General features: G+C 36.1%; 1 protein-coding gene across 1 annotated transcript; it reads left to right on the top strand.

Moving 5' to 3' along the window:
- The first annotated feature begins 908 nt into the window (after nucleotides 1-908).
- On the top strand, nucleotides 909-3197 carry LOC141901203 (cytochrome P450 1A1-like). Its single transcript, XM_074788313.1, has one exon. It carries the CDS (start codon nucleotides 919-921, stop codon nucleotides 2425-2427), a length of 1509 nt encoding a protein of 502 aa, XP_074644414.1. The 5' UTR covers nucleotides 909-918; the 3' UTR covers nucleotides 2428-3197.
- The last annotated feature ends 12530 nt before the right edge of the window (nucleotides 3198-15727 follow it).

Below are 15727 nucleotides of genomic sequence, written 5' to 3'. Positions count from 1 at the left end.
TCTGGGATCTATCTTTTCGTGTATCTTACTATTATGATACCAATTTGCATTTTAGTGGTTATCAATGTTATTCTTATTTTGGCGACATTTTACCGTCGGGTTGCTCGGCGTTCAGAGCTCGGTGTCACTGACGATTCATCTAGAAGAGAAATGAGGGTTTTAAGGATGGTCGTATCCGTAGTTACGCTATTTATTATATGTGAAGGTTTTGGTTTTATCGACCGTTTCATGAGGATGGGATATATCCCAAATGTGAACACTATAAACCTGATAGCGTTGGGATTTTCTATCACCGATTCGTCAGTTAATTTTATTGTGTATTGCGTGGCAAATGACAAATTCAGAAAAGCAGCTTTTGACATTCTCAACCCATTATTCAGTGCTGTCCATTTAAATGGAGGGCAAGTTGAAAAATATTAAAAGCTTGTCTAAAACTTGCAGAAATGTAGAATATCCGCAATTAATAAAGAACAAATTTGCCATCCTTTATAAAGCACTCACTAATTGCCAACATCTTTCAAAGAACAAATTTGCTCAATCTAAAATTGACCGAAATGACAGATTTCGAAAAGCAGTTTTTGGAATTCTAAACTGATTATCCAGTGCTGTACAAATGGAACGAATGGAAAGGTGAAACTTGTCTAAAACAGTATAAACGTGTCTAAACTGTACAAAACAGAATATTTAGAAATATTCTAAACACCCTGCCCAGGTTCTATAGTGTTGCTTGTGTAGAATATATTGGTTTAGAGAAGCTTTTGTTTAAACATCCGGGGCCGTTATTGATTTCTATGAATAAAAAACATCGACTCGACCTTGGATTCACAATCAAACCCGTATTCGAACAACTAGGTCACGAGTCAATGAGCAGGAAGTTTTAAAGTGATAGTTTGATAATGAGTTTTATAACATAACAAAATGTCTGTCGCTGTCGCTGTTATGTCGTTATTCTCTGATTGGGATTATTTACAGTTTATCAATGTATTCCTGTTGTTCTTCGGTTCGTACATTCTCTGGTGGACTTATAACGAATATTTCCGCTGGTATCTCCCGCCCGGGCCGTGGGGCTTACCGATCATCGGGCACGTACTCGCGCTCGGGGAAAACCCACATCTCACGTTCATGAAAATGCGCGCGAAATACGGAGACGTCTTCCGCATCCGTCTGGGCAGTTTCCCGACGATTGTCGTCAACGGTGATGAATCAATCCGCGAGGTAACTAACGCCAGGCTCGGTGGCGACGATTTCGCCGGGCGACCGAGGTTTTATCTATTCACGCTGCGCGACGATGGATTGTCAGTTGGTCGATATGACGAATCGTGGCGTCAGATGAAGAACGTCGCGGTGAAATCTCTGCATCGATTCGTCAACGAAAACGACGAAGATTTCGACGATTTGTTAACGGACGAAGCCGAGAGATTGGTTAACGCTATTTCGCGGCACGACGAACGCCCGTTCAGCCCGAAGACGTTGATGATCATGACGACGGGTAGCGTGACCTATCAGCTGTGTTACGGGCGCGGGCACGATTTGAACGGGGACGAAGTCTTCAATCGGATCATGGACGGGGCGAGGGAATTCTTCGAGTTCGCCAGCGCGGGGAATCCCGTCGACGTGATGCCGTGGTTACGATATTTCATGCCTTGGAAAACCAACGCCATCCGTGAAGCGATGTCGTTCGCGGACGAAATCAGCAAAGAGATCCTAGCCAATCACGAAGAGACATTCTCGGCCAATCATACTCGAGATATTCTGGATAGCTACCTAGCGTTGGATTACGATAAGTTAAGCGGTATAGATAAGACCAGACTCGGTTATACGTGTTATGAGTTTTTGACGGCTGGTTTCGAGACGACTTCCACGGTAAGTCTCTGGACGATGCTCTACATGATAAAACACCCGGATGTGCAGCAGAAAATCTACGACGAAATATCCGATATTGTCGGCGATTCGCGATTACCGCGAATTTCCGATAAATCGAAATTACCGTTTTTAGAAGCTACGATTACTGAAGTGATGCGTATACGAACCCCGGGGACGCTGGCTCTGCCACACGCAGCCGTCAGAGATTCCAAAATCGGTGGATTCGACGTTCCCGAAGGAACGGTCGTCTTACTGAACCTCTACTCACTCGCTCAGGATGAGAATGTTTGGGAAGATCCGCACGTTTTCCGCCCTGAACGATTTCTCACAGCAGACGGACAAATCGATCGTAGTAAGCGGAATTTGATTCTGCCGTTCAGCGCCGGGCCCAGGAAATGCCCGGGTGAAAATCTGGCGAAGTTTGAACTGTTCGTATTTTTAGCGTCGATTCTTCAGAAGTTTGAGATTTTACCGGTTCCAGATGTCGAGTATGACATGACTCCGATACACGGTCTGACCGACTGTCCACAGATATTCGATATCATCGCTAAACACAGAAAATAATATTGATCGACTGACTCTTTCTTTAATGAAACACTCTTGAGTTCGCGCGTGGTAAAGATCATATAAAATCCCTGTACGATAGAAATAGCAAGGAAACTACACAAGGTGGATTGACGCCTCAAATGTCGCGCTTAATGTTGTCGTCAATGAATAAATTATTATAATGCATGTATAAAGTGTATTGTAGTGTAGTGTATTGTGGATTTGAATATATCGATACCTGGTAATCGAATCGATTTGACCGCCAACCAGTCTAGCCCCGATAGATTGATGATGTAGTGCACATCCTCTCAAGATAATCATTAAAACTTATCTAGAATAAGAGTTAAAGAATATATTTGATTAAAAATTAAGGGCTCAAATCACGATTGTGATTGTTATTTTGAAACGCAAATATTGATGCATAGTGCACATCCAAAAAGGACCAAACGCATGCTAGGTATCAATGTATATAAACATTATTTGTAACGGTTTTTATGGCATCGAGAATGATATTTTATCTAACAACAGTATTGTAATTATCATCAGAGTTTTATTTCTTATTAAACAGTCATTGACAAGACATTATTATCATTCAGCAATAGACTGGTTGCCTGTCCCATTTATATATTCTAGACCGGTAGCCAGTCTAATTCAGCAATTCATCCGAATTCGCGAAGTTGAACCCTTTGGATAACTGAAGACTTGTAGGACATTAAATCAAGAAAATTAACTCTTGGATCAATTTCAGTCAATATTGATTTTAACGATGACCTATGATTGACAATAAAGATTCATTTATCTAATCTTATTTTAAGTATGGTTTGTTCGATCTTGTGTGGATTCAGGAAATTCGGTGAGGTTAAATAAAAGATTCAAATTGGCAACACAGATTCTATTTCGGATTTCGAATAGCTTGTCCGACAATGTGAGTCATTATTGTGTACTCCGACAATCAAGAAACCACCGTTTTTGGTTCGAATCTGATACAGGTCAATTATAGTTAACTCCTATTGTGACTGTTCGTGTCGAAAGTAATTTTGGATGGTCTTGTTGTGATATGATACAATACAAAACAGAAAGTCGAGGAATCGTAATGCTGAGGCAGAAATATTCGCTATGAGAAGAAATAACTCGAATCGCATCCTACTATAAAACAGAACATTTATATATAACAGATATTGCTTCAAACTCTACCGAAACTCTGAAATACTGGGCCCAGTTGCACAGACGTGACTTAAGTCCAAAAGTGACCTTAAATCTAAAGACTGGTCTTAAGCTGTTAGATTAGCTATAGAACTAAGTTGGTCTTAGACTGGTCTTAAGTCTAAGCCATAACTATGCAACCGGCCCCTGATGCTGAATTAGGTTTACTACAGAAGAGAGAGTGTTGGCAGACGTTCGGATATTTACGTCATGCAATATTGTGTAGAATTGCTGATTTCACGAAGAACGATGTTTTTCTAGTTGATACAATGGATAATGAGTATAGCATAGTTTAGTGCGATTCAGAAAATGGAACAAGAAGATTATGAGTCTAAATTGAATTGATGCCCGATTCACATAAAGAATTCATTCAAAATTTAGCAGCAGAATAATCAGAGAGATGCTGCGTACAGACTGAGATGTTTGATAACAACATGACTAGCACAACTACCGCATCAAAATCAGAAATATGATATATAAAACGAAATGAAACAGGAAATTAAAACCATTAGGATATGGTTTACACCTTTACCAGGCCAACACACAGATGTTCTGTTTCATCAAAACAGAACGCACGTTTTTATCACAAAACGTTTTGCTGCCCACAAAAATGAAATGATCAACGGTATAACAAAACTCACCGAAAACGTTTTTTTTTCCACAAGGAAAAATCTTTTCCCCTTGGCGTGCACGTTCAATACTGATTCTTAGGATTACTATGCTGGTATGAGTGTTGTGGCAGAATGAAAATTGATATCTGAAATTCTGTGAGAATACATCCTGTTCTGTACATGGACACCCCTGTTCATCCTTTATCCATCAGGACCACTCTGAATCACAGCAATTGATGGGTTTGAACCCGGGATACCCCTGTACATCCTCTATTCAGCATCAGAACCACTCCGAATCAGTTATCAGTAATTACGCTTTTGTTAAGATATCAACTGAGTACCGTACGGTGCTGCCTCTATGCTCATCGTTAGCGGGATTTTTATACACTAACGTTTGTCAACTCTGGCAAGCTAAGGTCACGGAGTATAACTGGACAGCACATCGATTGCCAGAGTTGACTTAAGTTAGTGTATGAAAACCCCGCTAACGATGAGCATAGCGGCAGCACCGTACGGTCAGGACATCCCCGTGCATCCTTTATTCAGCATCAGGACAACTTGGACCACTCATGGGTTTGAACCCGGTACAAACCCGTACATCCTCTATTCAGCATCAGGACCCCTCTGAACCAGTATCAGTAATTACTGGGTTCGAACCTTAGAGACGATCAGAGGTCATCGGCTACATTAACCGAAAGCATGAAGAAAATAAAAACAATGATTTTTACAAGAGAAACACAAATCTCATGTAATTAATCATGTAATGTTAACACCAAAAGAAGGATACTGGGTGCCACTTTTAAAGGCAAAGTTAACTATTCAGGACTCTGATTCTGTATATAAAAATCAAACCGATCATCAGTGGAAATTTGAAATTAGCGGGTGGTGAAATATATATGCCGTCACAAAATATTGCCGAAGGGCACTTAAATTTTAGACCGTACAAACAATGTATTGGGCAATACGGTCTGGATCCGCCCCTGATGGCAATAGTGACAATCAAAAAGATTGCTAATTTCGTAATTACTCTTCGGCAGCTCAACACTCGCTTCTAACCGGTCAACAAGTGTTAGTGTGTCCGGGTTGAAGTGGTAAGCTGTATTGCCAATATTCGATTATCATGTTTTCCGGACATGCTCGTCTCCGAGCATGTCCGGAATGTTGATGGGAATATTGGGTTGTAAAAAGAGCTGGATTGCAAGATAACAAAAAACCACTGACTGGTGAACTAACAAAGTTCAGAGTAGCTAAACAGATAAAGAATTTCAATCATATTTATTCTCATACAACAATTATACAAAATGCCAGGTTTGTGCTCGAGGAATTATAACGTAAGCTCCTCAAACACGTGGACTGTATTTCAAAAACAGTCCAACCATGGACGTATAAACTATAAACTAGAGTTTATACATCCGTGGTCCAACCATAGACTCTAAAACAGAAACGTCTATGGATCACAACCATGACTCTCGAGTCCTTGGCTCCCCGCACTAATAAAGATAGAGATAAACCTGGCCAAATACTCTGGAAAGCGTAAGATTTAATGAATCTATCTGATTTACAGTTTTACTCTTTGAAATTTGACCCGGCCGGCCACCTATCTACCAAGGTATTGCTTTAAAATCATGATCAAGCTAACCATAACAGACCCGGCAGATAGAAATTAACCGATTACAAATTTCATTGATTAATGAAATGACCCAGCCGATCAGGAAAAACAAGGTATCATTTTTAGCCTTATAATAATGACTTAGCTTATTCAATAATAAAATTACTAGCTTTTAATATCGCATATCATGCAAGGTATTTCAAGGTTTTTATTCAAATTTCCACTTTATTCAAACTTCCATCAATAGGAAAATAACAAAATTACACAAAGATTTGTAAACTTTGATCCATAAAACACCGACAATTGGGACTAGTCTGAATGTCTAAGACTATTAATTTGACATTTCATGATGTCACCGGGCATAAGTGACACTTGATTATTTCATGAAATATGAAGCATTCTATCATATCAACTATACTGCAAATGACAATGTAAGAAAGATTTCTGTTTATACAAAAACTGCAAAACATATCTCCAGCATATAAACATTTTAAAGCTGGACATAAAACCATTCAAATAATAACCATTCAATAACCATTCATAAATTCATTCAAATAATCAATCTCTTATTTCATTTCATTAAAATCATTTTTACAAGAAAACTGAAATTTTGCAAACTTTGCTGCGTATTCGAGGAATTATCAGTTCTTCGTTAACCAATGGGTGAACTGCATTTGAAAAAAAACAGTGCAACATAAAAGCATTAAAATCAGAGATAAAACCTAAAGATTTACTCTGGAAAGCATGAGATTAGCTAATCAATCTTTATTTTCACTTTCTTTAAAATTATTTTCCAAGATAACTAGAGTTTTACAAGATAACTAGAGTTTTTCTAACTTAGCCTGAGATTTTCAAACATTATCAGTTCGCTCATTTAATACGATATTTCAGGGAAAACATGACAATAATTCTACTATCGATAACTAATCACGTTTATAGCTGTTTAACATTCTTTCTAAAAAAGAATAAAATGTATCTCCCAGATATTATCCCTAAAACAATTAATAGTTACAGCAGTGATAGGGTGTGATATATAGGTAAATGGACGCATGATCTTTCATCAGTTATTAGGAGCATTCTATCGAAACAGATATTTTTTAGTGTGTTTGATTTAGTTAAGGTTTATGGTTATTTGTTTTGTTTATTACTGAGCCGATAGAATGCTTAAAACAACAACAGAAAAGATCTCAAGAGGTTGGGAAACACAGAGAAGGTTGTTCTATGAAAGAAGAACCTTTAATAATTGGATTAAGTTGATTAGAAAAAATGCCCGATGATGAAGGCCCTATATAGAGTATTTACTAATTGTTTGTTGGTTTCGTTTATTTGTATTACTTATAATTCAATTTGTTTTTTTTGTTATGTATTTTTTTATTAATTGTTTTTTTTATGTATTTTTCTTAATTATGTTCTATGTATTTTGTACTATTTATTACAATCTACATCATCAGGAATTTTTTATCGGTGAAATTATGGGCTCACTTAAAAAAAGTGCTACAAATTCACTGCTGCACCTAAATAATAGTTTATTATAAAACACTCCGATTAGTATGAAAGCCACTCATCCTTATGATATGGATGACAATGAAAGAAGTTAAAACAGCAACAAACAAAATTAAAACGATCAAAATCAAGTTCAAGAGTTCAAACTAATAACGTTCCAACATCCTTTATTGCGTTTAAAAGTTGCATCTGTTTAACTGACTACGCTCTCCCTTTTGAACATTTAGGCTATGCAAATCATTTTCACTCAATAAAATATAAAATGAATCACTATTTCTAATATTAATAATCGAATAAAGACTAAGAGAGTTATTCATTCTATGAACTATATGATTATTACAAATTAAGCAAAGCTATGTTTAACTAAAGTATGAAGCTTATCTGAACTATCCTGTCGATATTATATCTCAATTTACGTGTATTTCAACCGACCTACGAGTCAAACCGAGACGCTGAACGCGATCAATACCATGAATTAATGGAGCGTTAATTTTATGAGACTCCAAGAAGGAACTTTAAGGACTTAAATGACCCATCTGTTTAACAAATCTAAACAGTTTGCCTAATCAGTATAAAGAATGAGGAGGATGCCATTTTATTGAAATATTCAAACATGAAAAGTTCCTTCTCAGGCCCAAATTACCTAATTTTAATAATCAACATTTCAACAACTAATCAACTATTCTTTAGTTTATTCCGCCCCTTCAAATAGACAGTGAATTTTGTAAACTCATGTTACTCATGTTTTTCACAGACTGATTTGTAAAAAGGTGATACGTAAAATAAATCAATACTTCACATATTCTACTGTCGTTGCTGCTCCTGAATAAGTGTTTATAAGATACGCAATGTCTCTGCTGCTCCTGAATAAGTGTTTATAAGATACGCATTGTCTCTGCTGCTCCTGAATAATTGTAATGAGAGACGCAATGTCTCTGCTCCACCAATTGTAGAAGAAATCCATCATTGAGCGATAAACCGATGCTGGCTGAATTTCCTATCTAGACTTCAGCAGTTAAATTCAAGTTGGATTCATTCTGCTGACTGTATTAATCAGTAGATTCTAGATGGTTAGTTGATCTTAGTATGGGCTTTTTCTCATAGATGTGATTCAGCTGAAAAGAGTTAAAGACAATATCCTGTATTCACACAATATTTCATATAACATTAATCATAATAATTTCCATGTGAATCAACTTACCTTTCAAGATTGCCGAGTATCGGCAAGGATTGTCTTAGTTGGTTCATGAGTTAAATTCATTGGACTCTTCCGTGGTAGTTGATGAGTTCAATTCAAGTTGTACCTTCCATCATTGCTGTGTTCATTATCGGATCTCCTAAGTTGGTTGGTTCTTGAGTTTCATTCGAATCGGCCCCTTCTGTGCGCTGTTCTCTAATCGGCAGATTTCTGATGATTTGTTGACCTCAAGCTCTCGTTTGAGTAGGTGTCCCTTACAAACCTACCACACCTGCCGGGAGCAAAACGGCGTTTTTTTCAAAATCGGAAATCGAAGTACAGATATAGTTGCGTGATCGGCGGTCGTTTTTTTTAAGTCCAAGAACATAATTGGTAATTCGGTTCCGGTTCATTCAAACAATCTTTTATTCTGCCTAATTCTGATTTTGGAAATAACTATATTACAAGTTTGAAGATAATTTTACAATATTTGGTCTATTTTTATGTAACTAGTCCGAAAGTTTACAACGTTTAATAATTTTGTCTAACTTCAATTTTTTTGGTCGTTTTCACCGTTTAAATAGTCGAAGCACATATTAAGTGACTGATTGGGGTTAACTTTTTTCTGCCTAATTTAATACATGGAGACTTTGAAAATAACTATATTTTACAATATTTTGTCTTTTTTCATGTAACTAGTCCGAAAGTTTACAAGGTTGAATAATTTTATCTATTTTTTTTTCTGCCTAATTTAATACATCGAGATTTTGGAAATAACTATATTTTACAATATTTGGTCTTGTTTTTATGTAACTAGTCCGAAAGTTTACAAGGTTGAATAATTTTATCTATTTTTTTCTGCCTAATTTAATACATGGAGATTTTGGAAATAACTATATTTTACAATATTTGGTCTTTTTTTCATGTAACTAGTCCGAAAGTTTACAAGGTTGAATAATTTTATCTATTTTTTTTCTGCCTATTTTAATACATGGAGATTTTGGAAATAACTATATTTTACAATATTTGGTCTTGTTTTTATGTAACTAGTCCGAAAGTTTACAAGGTTGAATAATTTTATCTATTTTTTTTTCTGCCTAATTTAATACATGGAGACTTTGGAAATAACTATATTTTACAATATTTTGTCTTTTTTTCATGTAACTAGTCCGAAAGTTTACAAGGTTGAATAATTTTATCTATTTTTTTTCTGCCATATTTAATACATCGAGATTTTGGAAATAACTATATTTTACAATATTTGGTCTTGTTTTTATGTAACTAGTCCGAAAGTTTACAAGGTTGAATAATTTTATCTATTTTTTTTTCTGCCTAATTTAATACATGGAGATTTTGGAAATAACTATATTTTACAATATTTGGTCTTTTTCATGTAACTAGTCCGAAAGTTTACAAGGTTGAATAATTTTATCTATTTTTTTCTGCCTATTTTAATACATGGAGATTTTGGAAATAACTATATTTTACAATATTTGGTCTTGTTTTTATGTAACTAGTCCGAAAGTTTACAAGGTTGAATAATTTTATCTATTTTTTTTTCTGCCTAATTTAATACATGGAGACTTTGGAAATAACTATATTTTACAATATTTTGTCTTTTTTTCATGTAACTAGTCCGAAAATTTACAAGGTTGAATAATTTTATCTATTTTTTTTCTGCCTAATTTAATACATCGAGATTTTGGAAATAACTATATTTTACAATATTTGGTCTTGTTTTTATGTAACTAGTCCGAAAGTTTACAAGGTTGAATAATTTTATCTATTTTTTTTCTGCCTAATTTAATACATCGAGATTTAGGAAATAACTATATTTTACAATATTTGGTCTTGTTTTTATGTAACTAGTCCGAAAGTTTACAAGGTTGAATAATTTTATCTATTTTTTTCTGCCTAATTTAATACATGGAAATTTTGGAAATAACTATATTTTACAATATTTGGTCTTTTTTTCATGTAACTAGTCCGAAAGTTTACAAGGTTGAATAATTTTATCTATTTTTTTCTGCCTAATTTGATACATCGAGATTTTGGAAATAACTATATTTTACAATATTTGGTCTTATTTTCATGAAACTAGTCCGAAAGTTTACAAGGTGGGAGAATTTTGTCTAACGTTAATCTTTTTGTCATTTTCACCGTTTAAATTTGTCAAATTTTTTAAAGTTTATTGTAGTTTTTCTCGAGTATGTCTGAAATCGAAGTAAATAATTGGGAAATTCGATTCCGGTTCATTCAAACTATCTTCCAATCAGTCTGAAACGGCAAGCTGAAGAAAAGAGCAGAACCTTTTGAGCAGAAAATCCTTTCGAATATCACTGATCATAATTATCATGTCAATTCATATATAAGATCTGCAATGTGGATCGATACGTAGATTTTAATAATAGTCTTAAATGATATTTATAAAATTCAACTCATATAGTAATTCATCTATATTCTAAATATCTAAGCAATGGTTGATTATTATAGTTTAACAACAATTCAACTAAAGCATCTATAGTCATCTCTAGGAATACCAGAGTTACAACAAATTTAGTAACGCATAATCAATCTTATCAAATCGTTTTTGAACTGTTTTCTCTTCTATCTTCTTGATGTGTCTTTTATTGAAACCCAGGCCCATCATACAGTGCAAACCTGCTAGTAATATTGGCCTATATATATTTCGATTGTCAGCTAAACCATGTTCGTATTATCAAATTTACTTCATCGTCAGTTAATAAACTTAAGAGATGTTTTCTACCCACAGATGGCGACATCTGTACCCAGTGAATGGTATTCTAATCCATTTCATTAATTCTAAATATTGCTCCTAATATATACAATGATTTTGTAATTATGATAATATAACTAACTGAAGAGTGAGTGCGCTGCCAGCATCGAGCACACTGATCCTATAAGTAACATGGTTCTACAGATTTAAGAAACCTTGAATCATTCCCACAACTCGACAAATCCAGATTTCTGCAAAGCCTTAAAGATTCAATAAATCCCACGCACAAGAGACAGAGTTAAAACATACCCAGTATTCTTTATATATCAACCAATATTGAATTATACTTATCAACCCCTATGGTTTAGATTTGAGCACTTTTACCTTATATGAAGATGCTGAATTAGATACCTAATCTATAAGTTAATTGATAATGCCCTAGCTATAATTGAAATTGTCTCGGACAATATTTTATATGGGGCTTGAAATTTCTACACGAGAAGAATTTCAGATCCGGTACGAATTTGAATTAATCACTATTTGAACTGCTAATTTTGCATCAGAGCTTTTGATACCTAGCTTAACTAACCCAGAATCCCCCAAAACCTAACTGATTCAACAGATCCCACATACACATGTGGCCCAGTTAGACGCAGATGACATTGCGCGATACAGTCGTCTCATCCACTGTGCAATTTTGAATAAGTTTCACTTATATTCATTACATTGAATTAATTTTAATTAAATTCTAGGTATCTAAGCGAACCATTAATTAGTAATCATACTAGCTATATTTTAATAGTCAGTTGAACAATATTTATATGGAGCCTGAAAATCTACATGAGTAGAATTTCAGTTGTGGTGAATTCGTCACTATTTGAATTCATCAGAAATTAAAGATAAAAAAGCATATTTTTAGTGGTAAATTAGAAATTCCCTTAGCCGAATGGCTATTATATAGTTCACTGTGTATAAGGACCAAAAGACCTTGTTATGACCGGACCTCCCTGGTGCGGTGCGAGTCATGATGCTAGAAAATAGTTTGAAGCAGAGGGGTTAGTAAAAGAGAGCTATTAGCAAGAGGAATAAGACCTAAGTTTAGGATATCCTGTCACAATAAGGCTTTCAATCTGATATAAACAGTGAAATTGAAATATTCCCCCTTCCAAATCCAGGAATGTATTTGTGCACAGATTCGATCGGAAGTAAATCTGCGTTTTTGGCAATATGATTTTGGCAATATGTATCAAAACTAATACAGCTGTGTGAAGACACCATAGGTTCACTTAGATACAGATAAATAAATGTGCTCAGATACACATGTATCAGCTACATTTTAAATGTCCATGGAATTAGAAATAATTTCACATAACAATTGAATTAACCTTAATCGATCTAAGTAATACGTTAATGAGTAATTTATCTTAGATTCTAATTTTCAGTTAAACTATATCTAATATGCGTCACTTGACACACAGTATGGCTTTTAGATATTAATTGAATCAGTTAGGTTTGAGTAAATTTTGCCAATAATGAAAAGCATGGGTAGTCGTCGTAAGCGCGGCAGTTGGCGTTACAGAACTGATCAGTCAATGAGACTGATTCACTTATAGATGTGCTCAAATATATTATATATTTCAGCTATATTTCAATAAATAGGCTATTTATGATATAAAAAGTTTTTGATCTAACATCAAATATTGAATTCATCTTAATTGTGAATATCTAAGCCATTTTTCCTGGCTGTATGCTTATTGTCAGTCAAACAACAATTATCATACATCAGCCAAAACAAGACGCAGTGTTTCAGGAATGAATTAAATCAATTAAAGCTTTGGTTTATTCTGGATTTATCAGTGTTGAGACCAAATCACTGTTTCATAAAGACCTGTAGTCCATAGTTTTCCCCATATAACACCAGACCTCGATAGAGCCCTAGACACTATCTTATGAAATTCATAACTGTTGTGTGAGGCAGCACACAGTATATATTGTAAAGTATGGCCTCAATCTTAATAAATTTATCAATATATTATTTGTAAAGAAATATCTATCAACCAACGATAAAGTTTAATTGATATATCTTTTAGTAAAAATTGTCCTATCTAGATCTTGATTGTCAGTTAAACAATAGTCATATGAGGCCTGAAATATCTACGGTACATTCGAATAATTTCAAATGTCACATAAGATATTGAATTTACCTTAATTGTACGTACTTACAAAATCTTTTAATCAATAACTGACCAATCTACATTTTAATTATCAGACCAAAGAATATTTAAAGGACCTCACTCATTTCGTCCAATATTGTAAATATTCAAGCAATCATTGCCTAGCTATATTTCAATTTACTACCGGCCACAGAGCTTCAATAAAGTAGTGCGGAGATGGTGAGCTTGATCAGCGACTCTATCCTCTCCAGTGCCTATGCATTCTACCCCAGATATGAAAAATCGACTTAGCTTTATGTATGTATGTATTCCTGTTGCCATACAGGATGAGGTCAAGACTGCCAGGTTCGGTTGCGGCGGGTCTTTCGGTGTTTGGTGGTACTTCAAGGTGGAGTCTTTTGTGGGCAGATTTTAGATGGGCCTTTCTGGATTAACCTGAAATGAGTAAAAGAACGATATTCTGTAGTTACACAATCCTTTCCGTATCACGCATCGTAATTTACATGTGTATCAACTTAACTTTCAATATTGCTGAGTTCAGTGTTCTTTTTTGGCATCGTCTTCGTTGTAGTCACCTTCAGCATCTTCTTCAACTTCTTGGGAGTCCTGAAATTAAAAAAAAGAGAAGAGCGATGAAAACTTGGTACGGAACAAAACTAATGTTCGAAAGCTTTTCAGCTCTCCGTCGCCGGTCACATGCCGAGAACACCAGACAATGAGCCAGCCAGGAATATACTGCCCTCTACACGCCCTCACACAGAACGCGAAAACCAGAATGACAACGCCTCACATTCCCCATCTAACTGCAAGATGTACTGGGCGACGTCAGTAACTGACAAACCTGTAAAATTGCACGAAACACAAATAGCGCAGTACAACCAGCTTGACCGGGTTGAGATTCAGGATCTCAACTAGCACTCAAAAGCGTGACAAGAGACTTCATCCACTGACCGAGGTTGTCACAAGGACACAATGAAACTAGCACTCACAAGCCGACAAGAGACTTCATCCACTGACCGGGGTTATCACAAGGACACAATGAAAACTAGCACTCAAACTAGAAATCAAAGAGCGTGACAGTAGAATCATCCCTCAGCCGACTCAGAATACCAGAAACAAAGAGCGTGACAGTAGAATCATCCCTCATCCGGGCGGTCACAAGGACACAATGAATGCTAGTAGCGTGACAATCCAGTATAACCGCTCCATTTGTATCCCGCGCAATCCCGCAGATATGCCGGTCATTGACATCACTCAGCACACTTTGTAGATAGGTGGGGGCAGTGAGGCCTCGTCATCCTGGTTTTCGTGTTCCGAATGAGGGCGAGTAGAGGGCAGCCATTTCCTGACCGACACTTTGTCTGACATCCTCGACACGTGACCGGCGAAGGAGAGCCGATGCTTTCGGACATTAGTTTTGTTCCAGCAAACGTTGAAATTCGACAGAGAAATCGGCCCTGAAAAATAAAACGGGTAAGAACCTAGAAAAAAGAACGGATTAATTAACACGGAACAGTACAGGACAGTACGGAGATAAACAGTAACACATAAAACATAAAGACGTCGTTCCTCAGGAAGCAGGAGCGGGAGCGGTAGCGCAGCGAAGATCGCCAGGAGGAGAATCCACGGTAGCATGTTCACAGTGTGAGTTAGCCGAGGTGAATGGCCTATGCTTGTGTACACCGTGGTCAGCCGGTGACGTATTCAATAGCGCGTGTCAGAATAATATCAACAACTCTGAAAAACCGCAATTGTGTCTCTATTGTTGAATTCAATTTCAATTGAGAGCTTATAGAAGGTTCTACTGCCGGGTTGAATACACGCCAGTAGCCAGCTGAACAATATCGTGGAACTTTAAGGCCATATAAAATAAATTAGTTGATTCTCAACAGCGCGTTTCTCGAATTTAGCGCCGCCTGGTTTTTTCAGTCTGTTCCGGTCTGCTCCGGTCGGTTTTTATACTGCTACACTCTTCGGGCGTTAGTTGATCGTTCGTCTGGTCCTAATTAGCCTGCTGAAATGACAAAAACATGAAACCGAGTTCGATTTAAATGGTTACAATCAAATAATAAACACAGAATTAAATAAACCTTTTAAACGGAGCAGTGACTTAGACCCGGACGCCGCCAACACAGACTCCGATACCGCCAAACATCTGAAGATTGAGGAATCCAGTCATAGAGTAGCGTTCAGTTGCTAGGGGCATTGCTAGGGCCATATTTTTCAATGTTTTGTTTTGTCAATTTAATTAAATGTCTAAATTGGTTGGCAAACCTGCTTCTGACAGAGACTGGTTACCGGTCC

This window comes from Tubulanus polymorphus, chromosome 3 (genome assembly GCF_964204645.1).
Source record: "Tubulanus polymorphus chromosome 3, tnTubPoly1.2, whole genome shotgun sequence".
Taxonomy (NCBI): Eukaryota; Metazoa; Nemertea; class Palaeonemertea; order Tubulaniformes; family Tubulanidae; genus Tubulanus; species Tubulanus polymorphus.
Note: the sequence above shows the minus strand (reverse complement) of the source record. Positions and strands in the feature narration are given on the sequence as shown.